General features: G+C 42.2%; 1 protein-coding gene across 2 annotated transcripts in view; it reads right to left on the bottom strand.

Annotated features, from left to right (window-relative positions):
• The window catches only part of LOC106562107 (polypeptide N-acetylgalactosaminyltransferase 18), a 102846-nt gene that overhangs the window by 47551 nt on the left and 37301 nt on the right, over positions 1-17994 (bottom strand). Inside the window, exons 1-3 of one of the 2 annotated variants that reach the window (XM_014126701.2) lie at positions 12406-12953; positions 9245-9440; positions 8343-8509 (exon numbers count right to left, since the gene is read on the bottom strand). In XM_014126701.2, coding sequence (XP_013982176.1) covers positions 8343-8509; positions 9245-9327 — 250 coding nt within the window. In that variant the 5' untranslated portion in view covers positions 9328-9440; positions 12406-12953. Of the gene's footprint in view, positions 1-8342; positions 8510-9244; positions 9441-12405; positions 12954-17994 lie in introns of those variants that run through there. The other variant, XM_014126700.2, reaches the window with a different exon arrangement.

Raw genomic sequence — 17994 nt, 5'->3', positions numbered from 1 at the left:
CACTCATCACTGTCAAATGCTCCCTGAAACACTTCAGCGAGCAGGCCTTTCTAATCAACCTGGCCCGGGTATCCTGGAAGGATATTGACCTCATCCCTTCAGTAGAGGATGCCTGGTTATTTAAAAAAATTTTTTAAATGCCTTCCTCACCATCTTAAATAAGCATGCCCCATTCAAGAAATGTAGAATCAGTAACAGATATAGCCCTTGGTTCTCTCCAGACCTGACTGCCCTTAACCAACACAAAAACATCCTGTGGCGTTCTGCATTAGCATCGAACAGCCCCCGTGACATGCAACTTTTCAGGGAAGTTAGAAACCAATATACACAGGGAGTTAGAAAAGCCAAGGCTAGCTTTTTCAAGCAGAAATTTGCTTCCTGTAACACAAACTCAAAAAAGTTCTGGGACACTGTAAAGTCCTTGGAGAATACGAGCACCTCCTCCCGCTGCCCACTGCACTGAGGATAGGAAACTCTGTCACCACCGATAAATCCACTATAATTGAGAATTTCAATAAGCATTTTTCTAAGGCTGGCCATGCATTCCACCTGGCTACCCCTACCCCGGTCAACAGCACTGCACCCCCCACAGCAACTTGCCCAAGCCTTCCCCATTTCTCCTTCTCCCAAATCCAGTCAGCTGATGTTCTGAAAGAGCTGCAAAATCTGGACCCCTACAAATCAGCCGGGCTAGACAATCTGGACCCTTTCTTTCTAAAATGATCTGCCGAAATTGTTGCAACCCCTATTACTAGCCTGTTCAACCTCTCATGTCGTCTGAGATTCCCAAAGATTGGAAAGCAGCTGCGGTCATCCCTCTCTTCAAAGGGGGGGACACTCTTGACCCAAACTGCTACAGACCTATGTCTATCCTACCCTGCTTCTCTAAAGTCTTCGAAAGCCAAGTCAACAAACAGATTACCGACCATTTCGAATCCCACCGCACCTTCTCCGCTATGCAATCTGGTTTCAGAGCTGGTCATGGGTGCACCTCAGCCACGCTCAAGGTCCTAAACGATATCTCAACTGCCATCGATAAGAAACAATACTGTGCAGCTGTATTCATTGACCTGGCCAAGGCTTTCAACTCTGTCAATCACCACATTCTTATCGGCAGACTCAACAGCCTTGGTTTCTCTAATGATTGCCTCGCCTGGTTCACCAACTACTTCTCTGATAGAGTTCAGTATGTCAAATGGGAGGGCCTGTTGTCGGGGCCTCTGGCATACTCTATGGGGGTGCCACAGGGTTCAATTCTTGGGCTGACTCTTTTCTCTGTATACGTCAATGATGTCGCTCTTGCTGCTGGTGATACTCTGATCCACCTCTACGCAGACGACACCATTCTGTATACTTCTGGCCCTTCTTTTCTTACCTCCCTTATCTCACCTCATTTGCTCACTTTGTATATAGACTTATTTTTCTACTATATTATTGACTGTTTGTTTTACTCCATGTGTAACTCTGTGTTGTTGTATGTGTCAAACTGCTTGCTTTATCTTGGCCAGGTCGCAATTGTAAACGAGAACTTGTTCTCAACTCTCCTACCTGGTTAAATAAAGGTAAAATAGCCCAGAGGAGAGGTGATGGGTCACCGCTAGGGTCATCCTGGACACAGGCCTCATCACGGATTTCCAACGCCGGCACCCCGGTCAACCAGGTATGAGCCCAGGTAGGACGACAGGTGGCACCCCTGGGGTGTTCTCTGTCTGTTTCCGGTTTGTTTTGTTTCGTGAAACCTACCAGTGTTTTTCCCCCTTGCTCCTGTCTGTTCTAGTTCCTGTTTTCTAGTTTTTCTCGGTTTTGACCATTCTGCTGAGTCTGGCTGCCGTTCTTTACCTTGCCACACCACACTGGATTATTGACCCCTGGCTGTTCTGACCCTGCTTGCCGTTCTGGACCTTTTGCACCTTATCTGGATTACTGACCTCTGCCTGCCCTTGACCTGTCGTTTTGTCTGCCCCTGTTCAAGTAATAAACTTGTGTTACTTCGACACTGTCTGCATCTGGGTCTTACCTGAAACATGATACCCTAGAGCCATTTTACCACATGTAGACCAAACTATTTGCATGATATTGATAAAAATGAAGCCTGACTTGTTGTAATGTTGTAAGGTAGGCCTACTGTACTTTTATATTTGTATGAGAGGGGGTAGTAAGCTTTCATTTTGATAGGCTAAAGTTACTTGATAAAGACATACTGTTAAGCACAGTTGTTATGTCATGAAGCTAAAATGTAATGTGTAGGGAAAGGATATACCTAGTCAGTTGCACAACTGAATGCATGAATCGGAGAGATGCGGGGGGCTACCTTAAATCGACGTCCAAATCGGCACCCGGGAGCAGTTTTTGTTGGGTATTAACTGCCTTGCTTAAGGGCAGAACTGCTGATTTTTCCACCTTGCCGGCTTGAGGAGTTGAAGAAGCCTTTCGGATCCTGGACCAACTTATTGTCTGCTACTGGCCAACTTATTTTCTGCACATGCTTGTGAATTGTTGCCTTATTCAAGAGTGTAATGTGGTTTGGTTCCTTTTTCAAATGTGTAATCTGGTTAAGATGAAAAGTCGCTTGCATAGTTAAAGCATACTGGTTGTGGCTATTAGCCTACTGGGATAGTTCATAGGAATATTTTCAGTAAATGTCCGTTGCCGAGCGCCGAACCTTCTTGCGGCACATGACATTCAGTTGCTAATGTGAATTGAAAAGTGAATAAACATTATGTAAACTGAAACATCACGCTGCCTCTCCTTCAACTTTCATCAATGAGAAGAAAAATGTGTATTGTCGTGCGCGGTGCTCAAGTTCAGAATGGCAGTCATTCAAAACCCATAATGAGCTGTAAAGACCCTGAGCTCTGACGTCATATATAGCATGTAACTGTACTGCCACTGCGTTCCAATTTAGGCGCTTATCAGTGTCCAAATCTGCCATTTTCAACTCGTATAGGGGTACGAGGTGTAAAGGGATACTAATCAACATAATGTCAAGCCAAGTCTCCAACAGAAGGATACATGAGGTCGACCACCTGATATCAACTGATGTCAGCGGACAGATAGTGGTTTCACCTGTGTGCTAACTGGAACTCTGTGGTACCACGGACTTAAAAACCTGAGACATTACAATTCACTCTACAGGACAGGAAATCTTTACATTCAGAGTAATCACACATTGGGGAATAGCAGCCTATGAAATGCAAGCCTATCCAAAAGGTTTCAGTCAATTACAAAGAATATTAAATACACTTTTATGAGCTGTGTTGTGTAAACCTCCAGAGAAATGCCTACAGTATGAAGAAGATAGTTAGACTCTTCCAAAGTGCTATTGTTCAAGTCTCAGCGTTCTGCTGCACCATTATAAAGCAGAGAGATGTGGTAAATGACTTCACACAACCCCACCAGGCACCTGCTTGTTTGCATCTGACGTGCTATCAGTCATCTCTCGCAATATTCACCAGATGGTACGACTACAGGCCAGGAACAGAGGGACCCCTAAACAGTACAGCTACTGTGCTCTGTATGGCTGGCAGCCATAATCCAATAATCACACATTTCACCATGTGTAACACCACACTAAACAGTCCACCTGGGTGTAATGACTTACTGTAAACACTAATGGATCCACAGAGAATGGGACAGAAGGCCCCCCTGCCTACATTTTTTGGGATGGTTCCCTTTCAGTCAGTACACTCATTACAACACACAGCTATGCGGATTGCCGAGATTCACTGAAGAACCTTTGAGAATGCATTTGTAGCTACCCAGCAAACTGGGAACCTTCCTAGAACATTAGCTAAGGTTCCCATTAAGTTCTAGTTCGTGTTTTGTCTAACAGAATGATAACATCCCAAAAGCATTCATTCAAAGAATGTTGTTAACAAAATGTTGTTTTTCTTCAGAAAATGTTTTAAATGAAATATCCTTGGAATGTTCTAACATTCACTAAAACGTCTAATAACCACCACAGAACATTCCCCAAACATTCTCATTAGGTTTCCTGGTTATGTAATAACACAAATGTGTTCTGGGAACGTTCTTGCAACATCAGGCAATTGTTTTACACAAACATTGTATACTCATCAGCACAACTGGACAGTGTCTGTGTTATGAGAATATTTCCCGCACCCTAACAAATATTCTGTGAACTTTCACAGAACCAATTTTGGTGTTCTGGGTAGACACTGCACAGCTACCAGCTCTCAAGATTGTATCATCCTGTTCAGAGGGAAAGCATTGAGTGTCATTATACTCAAAGAGGCATTGATTTCATTACAACCCAAGCAGAGGTAAGTAGAGAATGGAGAGTGTTAGCTTTACTTGGCCATTTTGCTTCCTCATTGTTTTCCATAATGCAGCTGTAGTTCCCCTCAAGCAGCAGTCTCCATTCTAATCTTCTCCCATAGTGAACAGCAGCATACTAAACATTGTCTGAGGGAGTTGAGCTTCAGGTACCATTGAATCTCACTGAATAAGAAAGCACATGAGATCTCTACTAGACCTAAGAGACTTGTGATTTCAAGGACAGCATACATTTTCCAGCAAATATAACAATAATATATGGAGCAGAATTTGAAAAAAAGTATATGAATCCTACATGATTAAATTAGATTATTTTATAATACAATGGTTACATTTGTTTATAATAACCACTCCAGCACCATGCAGTCCCAGTTCAGGTCAAGTAGATTGTGTTCTGAGAGAACCTTGTTTGCTGCCTTGAAGCGCAACACCTTGCCCTTGAAATAGTTGTTCTTTTTGGCTGAGCACCCTAGCGTTTTGTTTATCTTTGAGCAAGATGTGTCCCTCATCGATCATTGGGTAAAGTTCAATAGCCCACCTGGACGTGCTGTGAATGGTGGTGCTGTTCCATTTCAGAAAATGAGCGTTGGTTACAAGCTGCTAGATGTTTCACAAGTTGTGTTAATGCTTTCAGAGTGGCACATATCAGTTCAATGATGGAATGGGGAGTAACTAAATTACATTCTCTGTTCAGATCATTCTCCTCAGGAAAGCAATTGGCACCTTATGGGCACGTGCTGATGACGTTTCATCAGCCGCATTAAGTCATTTAGTAATTTGTTTTATACAATTAATAATTAAGAGATTCAGATGTGTGAATTGAGAAGAATAATGATGAAGTGTAATGGTTTCTAATGAATCATAATAAAGCACATGGAGTCACAGGTTCATTACCCTGGGAACGGCTGATGACCAAGAACATCAATCTTTTATGACTGATACCCTAACTGAAGCTTCCTAAAACATTCTCATGTTTGAATGCAATAGGCACAGTTCTACAGTTACAGCTGTGGGAGTACTCAGCTGCACAAAACTGCAACATCCACTCGATTTGTGAAGTCATCAAGTGCAAAGTGTCTTTCATATAGATTCAAAGTTCCTTTTATAAAGATTATTCCATTTTGTAAATTTGTGGAAAAAGCTAATGAAGACACCTGCAGAATCATGGACATAATAGGTTGCTATAAAACAAAATGCACAGTACAGATGTAGGATCTTAATTTGATCACCCTGTTGCAGGGTATGTTTCCTTTAATATCTGTAGTGTGTTTGAGGTTTAAAAAAAGTCTTCTGAATTTTGTAATTTCCACTTTGAAATTTCAGACTTGATTTTTCCCCCACGATAAATGTATTAACTCCTACAAAAATGTCCATTAATTATAATACACATAATAATTCACATTTCCTGTTACTGCAGGATTATTTTCCTGCTGTAGCAAACTGGCTCATATTAAGATCTTACATCTGTATAAGAAGCATAATGAATAGGTGATGATATACAGTGAGCTCCAAAAGTATTGGGACTGACTATTTTGTTGTTGCTTTGGCTCTGTACTCCAGCACTTTGGATTTGAAATAATACAATGACCATGAGGTTAAAGTGCAGACTAATACCCTCAAATTAAAGCTGACAGTCTGCACTTTAACCTCATAGTCATTGTATTATTTCAAATCCAAAGTGCTGGAGTACAGAGCCAAAGCAACAACAAAATAGTCAGTCCCAATACTTTTGGAGCTCACTGTTAAGCCGTTTCCTATATTCCAAATGTGTCTTTCTAAATCGGGCACAGTTGAGGAGTTTATAATCCAGGGGGGATGGACCCAATCCTTGTTGTTGAGTCAAAGTTTCTGTATGTACTGTAGCTAAAAGCTGGGAGTTGGAGAGACACAGAGGCTGCCATCCATCACTCAAAATGAGCTCGGGTTGGCAACTCTGTCAGGGCTGTGAATGTAATACATGAACAAATCCTCGTCACTCCGCCCAGACCAAGAGACAGCGAGGGAAAGAGAAAATAAAGTGAGAGAGAGAGAGAGAGTGCGAGAGAGAGAGAGAGAGAAAAGGCAAACGTTAGAGAGACTGATGTATGGAGTCTGAGAGAAGATGAGGGACCAGAGAGAGACGGGGAGAGTGGACAGACAAAGATGGATCCTCCTTCATGCTTCTTTCTCTAGACCTGTGATATACAGCCTTTCTCCTTGCAATGGAGAGTAGCTGGATTACAAGGCTGTTAGGAGGTGCCTAAGGGGTTCTCATTGCCTGTTCGTAAGGATAATCATTTAGAAACTCACTCTGTGATACAACACTGTCAGATGACCTCATGCTGATTTGAATACAGAGAAATACACAAGATGACAGGTTCAACTAAGGACCGACAACATTCCAAACAATATAAGTTATGCTGTTTACAATTATCCTAAAATACAGTAGTGTGTAGTTCAATGTTGAAACATTGAGTCATTGGCAGCCATTCCAAATTCTGCTTGGCTTCCAATGAAATCCTGAGCCTTCCTCCAATCAATCAGATGATTGGACACCTGTCAGAGTCCCTGTGGCACGGAGACATGTCTTCCTCAGGCCGGGTACATCATCCAATCAGCCAGGTAAATTGGCCCTTCTTCCCCTCAATGGTCACAGTGTCTCCTGCATGCTAATGCTGGGTGGAGGTGGAGGAGAACTCTCTCTGCAGACAGAGATTCACATTATGATGCTCCTGGTGTTGGAGGACAGCAGCTAGATGGTGAACCCCTGAAACGGCCTAAGCAGCACCATGGGTCAACAGGCTGAAAACGTTTAGTAGAGATAAGATTAGCAATCATGACGATAATGATAAGGATAAATCTATCAGAGTGAATCTGACAGAATGCTCTGGCAAACAGGTTGCAATGCCATTAGCAAAATGTCACGGCGCGACTAGCTTTCCTGAGGGACCTCAGGGGCTGCTCTCTGCCTCCCAATTACATGATAAAATCAAAGATTCCATGGGACACGGTAATCCACTTGAGCTGAGAGAGGACGGCAACAACCTTTGGAATGTCACCTTACAGAGGGGAAACAGATGGCATCTCCAGATAAGAGCACTCAGCCTACCCCCCGTACCCAGGTAATAATGGACTGTCCCAGGAGGCTGTCAGTTCGCTGAGGCAATAAAGTGTGCCTCAGGTACCTAGGGATTAGCAGAAGGGTGCAGGAGGTTGAGTGCACAGCCTCATAGAGAGGAGAGAAGAGACGAGGGAGAAAAGGAAAGAGGGGTATCTTTAAATGAGTTCTTATCCCAGCAGGGAGAGTATGAGGTTCTTCTGACTGACCCAACCCACTGACCCACCCATCAGCATTCTCTCCAATCACCAGTCTGCACCAACTGATAGCTGGCATTATTGCCTTTTAGTGATGTAGTCCTGCACAAACTCTACAACAGCAGGATGTTTGCCTACATCTCACAGCTGGCTTCATCTTTAATCAGCCTTCCCCTCCACACCAGACTGTGTGACGGTGGCCATTAGTAACAGTAGACACAGGCCGCTCACTGATACAGCAGCACTGTTTAAAAAAACTGTGTGCTTGTAGTGAGACGCCATAGGATCAGCTGGTGTTTTAAACCAGGCACAGCTTGAGACAGATCTCACAACCAGTGGGCTCACACAGCGGGAGGCCATAATAAAATGTAAAATACTTAATTACCTCTCTGGATAGTAATCTACCATCAGGCAGATCTCACTGCTTTTCCTGCTAATTAGTATTCTTTCACCTTTCCTTTAAATCCAGTGAGCACAGCCCATAATTAAGGACATTAAAGAGCTAGATTATAGAAAGATAGTAATTACCCCTTTGTTTCCTGCAGACTAAGACTAGAAGATTCCCACTGATAAACTGGAGGCCAACAGAGCCAAGACCCAGAGCGAAAGAAAAGTACCGCCACTCAAGTTCTCAAAGGAAAAGGCAATCAAACAAAATATGGGCAAGCTACGGCTGCTTCAGACAAAACACTTTGTTGCAATACACTTTCATCATGGGTCATTTCTGTTCAATACAGTCTAATGCTGCTCACCGTTGTCACTGTAGTCGTCAACCAGGATGATCTCTTTGAGGAGGTGGGAGGGGGTCCTGTGCATGGCAGAGTGGATGGAACGCAGGATGACGGACAAGGCCTCGTTCACAAAGATAAACACAATGCTAACTTGAGGGAGGTTAGATGGATACGTGATGTTTTTACACCTGGGGAGAAAACAGACCTGATGTGAGCGGAGTGTGGAAAGAAGGGACCTGATTTAAAGAAGTGCACATTCAAAGCAATACCATTCTACATTAAACAGATGTCTGTTTCTCAGACGCCCGGGCAATTTGTGGTCTCAATGTTGAGGTGCTTGTTATGTTAATGTCCCTGGCAGACCTCCAAACCCAACAGCAGATGTGACAGTAACAATACGTGTATTTCAGTGTGATCCAGATAAAAGCATCTGTGAAGCAAACAATGGGATAAGATATGACACTTTTCACAACGTAACATTATTGTATGAGAACCGCAGATAGACAGAGGGGGAGTGAGGGTCTTTTATGCTCCTACTAGGTAGACAATAGTTGGTAATTATGGGAGATAAAATTGCACCCCACTGTTTTGAAGTAACACTTTCCTTCTGGGTTGCCTGTCAAAACAGGGCTTGAGTCAAATGCAGAGGCATATTCTCAACATGAAAACCCACTAGGCAGCTTTGTTTTTTATGCTCTCTACAAAGTCAAACAAGTGGGGACTCTAATTTGTGCTCTTCCGTAGTCTGTATCCAAAACGATCACAACTAGTGTGTTATAGTGAGACCATAGTGAAATCAGACAGTCTGGATATGAAGGTCCTGTTAGCCCCTGGGCTGCTGGGATGACTTGGGGGACAGCAGAAGCTTAAGTGGGTGATATTGTCAGTGATTTCCTGTGCTTTATTCGGATAGCTCAGCTTACCCATCAGGTCTGAGGTCTGGGATGGCTCTGTCCAGGGAGAGGCGGTCGCTGAGGTAGCCGTTGTAGCCGTAGTACTGAAACATCTTCAGGGCCACCCTGCGGCTGTCAGCGCTCAGCTCCTGACCCCAGTGGGCAAACAGGGACGAGTCAGAAAACGATTTGTCTCCTAGAACATCCTCTCCTTTCAGGGGGGTTTCTGTGGGAGCCCGAGAGAGAGAAAAAAAGGAATATTTCTATAAGCCAGCCACACATAGACCCTGCCTGTTAATGAGGATGCATGAGAGGTGAGAGCAACACCTCAATAACAAGGTCAATGTAACCGCCCTTAGAACACTTAGTAGAACTCTTACATTAATAAATGAATTGATGTTACACTGCTTATGTCCACACAGCTATCGCACCTTAGAAAGCAGTAACAATACTCACATCAATATACAGTTCTGAATGTTGAGTAAACAATTGTATGGTATTACATTAATATACCGTGATAGAAAATAGACTGTATTCATTTATACAGCTCTTCAAGATAATAGATTTCCATGGTCACTGAGAAAGATGTAGTCAAGCATTGTGATGTGAGCCTTCAGAGAGCGCAGCCACGGGCTAGTGGTTTGTAAACCAAAAGACACATTTAACGAAGCCAATAAAAATGAAGGCTCCGGTGAGCTTGATAAAGTGAAACATTAAAGCTGTCAAACAGACAGTTGGTACATGTGATTACAGTGTTTACTCCTGGAATCCAATTGAATTTAAATAGATTCTGCGTCTTCCTCTATGACTCTCACAGCCACACACGGTATGCCCCAAGGCTGTCATTTAATGCACTCATTCCTTTAAATCCCAGTGTGGAGGGATTCTACACTGTCAGGGAGGACAGAATGATACATCTGAAAGCTCTGTAAAGCGGAACGCTGCAGTGTGATTTGAATGTGACATTGTTGTACAGCTCGATGACATTTATGATCGCTGTGAAGACAAGGAAAAAAAGACAATACATTTGTGCAAATCTTGAATGTCGCTTCATCATAAATTACTCTGAAGGGGATCAGTGGAAAAGGTTATGTTACGATGGTTCAGTGTACTGTGTCTATCTAGGAGCTTTCAATGGATCCAGAATAATCCTAGAGAAATCTGCAGAAAATCAAGCTGAAGTGCTGTAGGTTTTCAATCTGCTCATTTTGTTTTGGCTGCTGTGATGACCTTAAGCCTACAAGGTCTCCCATTTCTTCTCAAATACACATCTCACATGGTGACCACAGTGGGGCTCAAGTTTACCAGGAGGAAAGTCATTGTTTAAGGGGATGTCACTGAGTAGTCATTGGTTTCGGCGTACACATCACGGACAAACTGAAATGGTCCACCGACAGACAGCGTGGTGAAGAAGGCGCAGCAGCGCCTCTTCAACCTCAGGAGGCTGAAGAAATTCGCCAATTGTCACCAAAAACACAAACTTTTACAGATGCACAATCGAGAACATCCTGTCGGGCTGTATCACCGCCTGGTACGGCAACTGCTCCGCCCATAACCAGAAGGCTCTCCAGAGGGTAGTGAGGTCTGCACAACGCATCACCGGGGGGAAACTACCTGCCCTCCAGGACACCTACACCACCCGATGTCACAGGAAGGCCAAAAAGATCGTCAAGGACAACAACCACCCGAGCCACTGCCTGTTCACCCCGCTATCATCCAGAAGGCGAGGTCAGTACAGGTGCATAAAAGCTGAGACCGAGAGACTGAAAAACAGCTTATCTGTCTTACAGGCCATCAGACTGTTAACAGCCATCACTAACATTGAGTGTCTGCTGCCAACATACTGACTCATCTCTAGCCACTTAATAATGAAAAAATTGATGTAATAAATGTATCACTAGACACTTCAAACAATGCCACATAATATAATGTTTACATACCCTACATAACTCATCTCATATGTATATACTGTACTCTATACCATCTACTGCATCTTGCCTATGCCGTTCGGCCATCGCTCATCCATATATTTTTATGTACATATTCTTATTCATTCCTTTACACTTGTAGGTAGTTGTTGTGAAATTGTTAGATTACCCGTTAGATATTACTGCATGGTCGGAACTAGAAGCACAAGCATTTCGCTACACTCGCATTAACATCTGCTAACCATGTCTATGTGACAAATAACATTTGATTTGACAAAACAAGGCAGAGTGTGCACGGCCATTGTAACAGAACAGTAAGGGAGATCAGCTCCGGAGGCACCGGTCAGGACACAGACTGTGGGGTCAGGGAGGTCCCTGGGCTGAATGGACTGTCAGATGTGGGCATGTGATAGGATGCACACTCCCCAGACAACTACATGAAGAGAAAATAAGGTAATTCATATCCTAATGTACTATTATACAGTGTTTTACCTGGGTAACAACATACTGTAACAAAAAAATTGTGATAATTAACATGAAACCAAACAAAATGTCAAGGGGCCAACGAATCTAGATTGCCTCCAGCTATTTCCAGATCAACTCAGCAGACTAAAACAATTGCTTTGACAAGCCAAATTAAATTTCCTCTAACATGAGGTCATATGGAAGAAGAAAAAAAAATGGGGTGAGAATTAGACTAGAGTTGAAACATCACTATGAGAATCTGTTTGATGGCAGCACGACAATGAACCATTACCCTTTCACAGAAACCCTGATTAAAAGAAAATGGAGCTAAACAGTGGGGGGAAAAAACTATTTCCGTTTCTTTTCCAGGTATGAAAAATGTGTTTTCCAAACCAAGAATAGATATACATTAACAAGTAATGCTACTGTTAAACATCCAACAAATTCAGAAGGAAATATGTGCTTTTAATGAATTATCTAAAACTCAAAATAAACATAACAGATGGTTGATTATTGTTTACCTCAGATTGAATGGTATACTTTCAGAGACAGAAAACAGTACCGCCAATAGTCTATCTATCTGTATGGTCTCTATCAGGAACACAGTGCTGCATTATACATCAGTGCAGCATATCTGCTGCCCTTGCTAGCCTGCTATGGTGACAAAGTAGAGCATTTAATCTTATTACTTGAGTCAGTGGTATGAATGCAGAGCAGCATTGGACTTTCCTATGAAACAAACAACCTTGTTATTGGCTGCGTTTCAAACTCATTAAAGACACACCCTCCTCCACTTACCCTGGCCTTATGCTCTTGGTGGAATCCCCACGACCATCTTTGCCGTCGGTCCAAACAATTAGCCAAGCAAGGGAAGTTGGCAACTGTGCGAGTGTACAATTCTGTTCACGCTGGGGCCTGAAACGCCCCATAATTCAATTCGCGATGATTGTAGATCCGCTAAGAAAAGTATACCAAAACTTAAAACCAACATACAAGTGTAAGTAAAAAAGTTAGAAACTGTGCTGTTAATGCACATGACGGCAAAAACACGAATCATAAAAGTAATTATGTTTTAGTTTGGCTAGCTGTTGGAAAAGTTAGCTAGCGCATAGAACTGTCCCTGCTATCACACTTATACATTGTAATTTTCGATTTACTTGATATCGTCGGATAGTGTTCGATGTCTGCAGATGCGTTGTCTTCCAGCCAAGATATGAAATGCAAATCATAATTGACTAGCGCATATAGAGCACACACAACAACTACTGGTGGTTCCATGATGACTGAAAACAACCGTGGGACGAACGAGTGACACATTTCCATCAAGGGCGGTCCATTCATCAAGGGCGGTCCATTTAAAATGAATTCATTCTTCCCTCGCCCCTTGTCCTGCAAGTGTCAAATCCTCATACGTCATTAGAAGTGTCCACTTAATTTTGAGGTCTGAGGGGAAGGGTGTGTCTTTTACGTGTTTGCAATACAGCCAATATCTTCTTTAAGTACTGTATTTGGTCACATGCTAAATATGGTGTATGATTATGAATAATCACGAGAGTCGCTTGAACAACAGCAGAAATGAACACAATATGGTCAGCCAACTCACTAATATTGGCACCCTTGGTAAATACTTTTGAGCAAAACGGGCTGTGAAAACAATTTATTCTATTTATCCTCTTGGTTTTTAATTCAAAATATTCACAAAAATCGAACCTTTAATTGAAGTAAAATGATTGAAAAAAAGTGAAATAAATATTTTTCTCCGAAACATGTGTCACAATTATTGGCACCCCTAGAAATTCTTATGAGTAAAATCTAACTGAAGTATATTTTCATTCATATTTTACGTTTTTTAAGTTCAACCGAGTGATTAGGAACACTTAAGTGGTAAGCCATGACTTCCTGTTTCACCGGGTATACACCGGTCAAAAGTTTTAGAACACCTTCTCATTCAAGGGTTTTTCTTTATCTTTACTATTTCCTACATTGTAGAATAATAGTGAAGACATCAAAACTATGAAACAACACATATGGAATCATGTAGTAACCAAAAAAGTGTTATACAAATCAAAATATATTTGAGATTCTTCAAATAGCCACCCTTTGCCTTGACAGCTTTGCACACTCTTGGCATTTTCTCAACCAGCTTCATGAGGTAGTCACCTGGAATGCATTTCAATTAACAGGTGTGCCTTTAAAAAATATATATAATATAAACGTTTATTATTTTCCGATAAAAAAGACATCGATACAAACATTGACATTCATTGTACTGTTGAATGGGATCGCCATATAGAGGGCAAAACAAAACTTAACTCACACATACACAAAATAAAACTAAATCCTATTAGGTGGTACATGTATAAGAAGACAGAATATATGAATTATAAGCAGTGTAGTTAAGCCAAAAATAAATATTGAGTGGAGTACACCACAGAAATTAATTTGTGGAATGTCTTTCCTTCTTAATGAATTTGTGCCAATCAGTTATACGGGGGTTTACAGATGATAGCCCAATTTGGTAAAAGACCAAGTCCACATTATGGTAAGAACAGCTCAAATAAGCAAAGAGAAACGACAGTCCATCATTACTTTAAGACATGAAGGTCAGTCAATACGAAAAATGTCAATAACGTTGAAAGTTTACGACGCCGCCACAACCGGTCCATCCGACGCCACTGCTACTGATCAGTCCGATGCAACTCCGGCAGCGGCAACTTGCCCGTCCGGCGATGACACAACTTCGGCAGCTGCATACGTGTTTGTTTGGTCTTCGTCCCCGTGCCCTTACACGGCACACCGTAATTTGGGTTTAATAAAAAACACTATTATGCATTCCTGCGCATGTTTCCCGAATTATTTATGCCGACGTGACAGCAGCCTCCGAAATTGCAGCCCAAATAAATACGTCAGAGTTCAAGTAACAGACAACATCAACTGTTCAGCTGAGACTGTGTGAATCAAACCTTCATGGTTGAATTTCTGCAAAGAAACCACTACTAAAGGACACCAATGTGAAGAAAAGACTTGCTTGGGTCAAGAAACATGAGCAATGGACATTAGACAGGTGGAAATGTGTCCTTTGGGCTGGAGTCCAAATTGGAGATTTTTGGTTCCAACTGCCATGTGTATTTCCCACCGTAAAGCATGGAGGAGGAGGTGTTATGGTGTGAGGGCGCATTGCTGGTGACACTGTCTGTGATTTATTTAGAATTCAAGGCACACTTAACCAGCATAGCTACCACAGTATCCTGCAGCGATACGCCATCCCATCTGGTTTGGGCTTAGTGGGACTATCATTTGTTTTTCAACAGGACAATGACCCAACACACCTCCCGGCTGTATAAGTGCTATTTTACCAAGAAAGAGAGTGATGGAGTGCTGCATCAGATGACATGGCCTCCACAATCCCCCGACCTCAACCAAATTGAGATGGTTTGGGATGAGTCGGACCGCAGAGTGAAGGAAAAGCAGCCAACAAGTGCTCAGCATATGTGGGAACTCCTTCAAGACTGTTGGAAAAGCATTCCAGGTGAAGCTGGTTGAGAGAATGCCAAAAGTGTGCAAAAACTGTCATCAAGGCAAAGGGTGGCTATTTGAAGAATCTATCAAATATATTTTGATTTGTATAACACTTTTTTGGTTACTACATGATTCCATATGTGTTATTTCATAGTTTTGATGTCTTCACTATTATTCTACCATGTAGAAAATAGTAGAAATAAAGAAAAACCCTTGAATGAGTAGGTATGTCCAAACTTTCGACCGGTAGTGTAAATATAAGGTGACACACAGGCCAAGTTTCCATAGTCATCCACCACTATGGGAAAGACCCGAGAATACAGTAATGATGTGAGACAAAAGGTTGAGCTGCACAAATCAGGAAATGTCTATAAGAAAATAACTCAACGGTTGAAAATGCACATTTCCACTATCAGGGCAATAATTAAGAAGTTTAAAGCAACTGTAGATGTTAACAATCGGCCTGGAAGAGGACATGTGTCTATATTGAACCCACGCACAGTGAGGAGGAGGATGGTTTGAGTTGCCAAAAAATCTCAGGATCACAGCTGCAGACGTTAGTTGGGCCTTGGGGTCAGAAAGTCTCCAAAACTATGATCAGAAATTACCTACATAACCACAAGTTGTTTGGGAGGGTTGCCATAAAAAAGCCTTTGCTGTCATCAAACAACAAACTGAAGCGCCTACAGTTTACCAAACGTTACTGGATCTTTCTATGGAACCGGGTTCTATGGTCAGATGAGACCAAAATAGAGCTTTTTGGAAACAAACGGCAGAGGTGGGTTTGGTGTAGACAGATAGACAGCCATGCAGAAAAGTACCTCATCGCAACTGTGAAGTATGGTAGAGGATCTTTGATGTTGTGGGACTGTTTTTCAATCAAAGGCCCTGGACAACTTGTTAGGACACATGGTATTATGGACTCCATCAAGTACCAACAGATTTTAAATCAAAACCTGACTGCCTCTGCTAGGAAGCTTAAACTGGGCCGTGGTTGGATCTTCCAGCAGGACAATGATCCAAAGCACATGTCAAAATCAACACAAAAATGGTTCACTGACCACAGAATCAAGGTTTTTCCATGGCCATCCCAGTCCCCTGACTTAAACCCCATATATAACCTGTGCGATGAGCTGAAGAGGATTGTCCACAAGCGTGGACCTTGGAATCTGAAGGTTCTGGAGAGATTCTGTACGGAAGAATGGTCTCAGATCCCTTGCCATGTGTTCTCCAACCTTATTACGCATTATAGGACAAGACTCAGAGCTGTTATCTTGGCAAAGGGAGGTTGCACAAAGTATTGAATGAAGGGGTGCCAATAATTGTGGCACACATATATTTAAGAAAACAATTTGTTTTAATTTTTAATTTATTTTAATTAAAGTTTAGATTCCGTGTGAATATTTTGAATGAAAGACCAAGAGGATTAAAAAAATGCGATTTTTTTTTTTTACAGCCCGTTTTGCTCATATTGACCAAGGGTGCCAATATTAGTGGAGGGCACTATAATGCCTGAAGATGGGTAGCGTAAGTGTAACGAATACTCAGGGAGAAAAAGGTGTATATTCACGCGCAGAATGCGGCAGATGTTTATTAAGCCTTCGCAGAAGGCAGGAATCATGGTCGCAGGCAGTCAATGGTCAAACACAGGTAGGCGGGCAATGGTCAAACACAGGTAGGCAGGCAATGGTCAAACACAGGTAGGCAGTCAAAAACAAACAATACCTCACAACCATACAAACAGAAAGAACTGAACTAAATAGGGAGCTGATGAGACCAGGTGAGAAACGAACACAGGTGAAATCAATGAACAGAAATGAAAGACAGGGCTACGTTCCAGAACACAAAGAAACAGGGCTACGTTGAAGAACAAAGAAAAATAACACAAGGTTGACTAAGAAAAGACAAGCAGAACCTTACGGTAAATGAAACATACAGCATTGAAAGTTTCAGTTGCTTTGATGAGCAAAGGTATGCCTCCATTCTTGGATGGGAGAAGAACACAATGATTAGGCACGGACACAATGATTAGGCTCGGACCCTGATAAAGTTCTAAAAGTCTGCCAATCCCAGCAAACATGCCTCCAGGCTCATTCATGTGACTGCTTATGCTGGTGATTAATTAGGCCTTCTGAGACGCTTTCATCAGGAGTGAAAGGCTAGAGCGCCGGCTGGGTCAGGGGTTGATGTTTTGCAGACAGGGTAACCTAGGCAACTTGTAATAGTATGGGCAGTGTCATCCCAAAGGCTCTTTTGTTGGGACAAGAACTCAGGAACCCCTAAAACATGTAGGCAGCCTCGTATGCCTATTGAACACAGAGGAACCACTCAACTGCTGCATGCTCAGTGCGCTCTGACAAAAATGGTACAGTAATTCAGTGATGATCTCCTCTAAGACGAAAGAGAGTGTTGAAAACTCAGTAACACTATGAACCAAGTCTGTGTAATGAATTATAAATGAATGCATTAATATATTTATAAATGCTTATAGCTAGTCGTTTTATCCCACTTTCTTCTGACACACAAGTCCCAATCGCAGTTCAACAAGACAAGACTTAAAAAATGTAGAAGGCAGAAGAAATGCATCTCAAAAACATGACACGAAGCAGATAAACTGATGTTTCGGTAGGAGAAGGAGAGGGAGATTAGGAAAGGAGGATGCATGTCAATACATGTCTGGCTGAGGAACGCTGAGTTTTGATAGCTGGTCATGCGATTTGTTAGCAACAACATTGAGTTACCAAGCACATTCACACTGAGATGAGCAACACAAATGAGGAAACATTTGGTGGTTGAATTCAATAAAATTTTTTTATTAAAAGTATGAATTTAAGCACACATCAGTAGGACCGCAGTTGTACAGGACAA

Source organism: Salmo salar, chromosome ssa11 (assembly GCF_905237065.1).
Source record: "Salmo salar chromosome ssa11, Ssal_v3.1, whole genome shotgun sequence".
Classification (NCBI taxonomy): Eukaryota; Metazoa; Chordata; class Actinopteri; order Salmoniformes; family Salmonidae; genus Salmo; species Salmo salar.
Note: the sequence above shows the minus strand (reverse complement) of the source record. Positions and strands in the feature narration are given on the sequence as shown.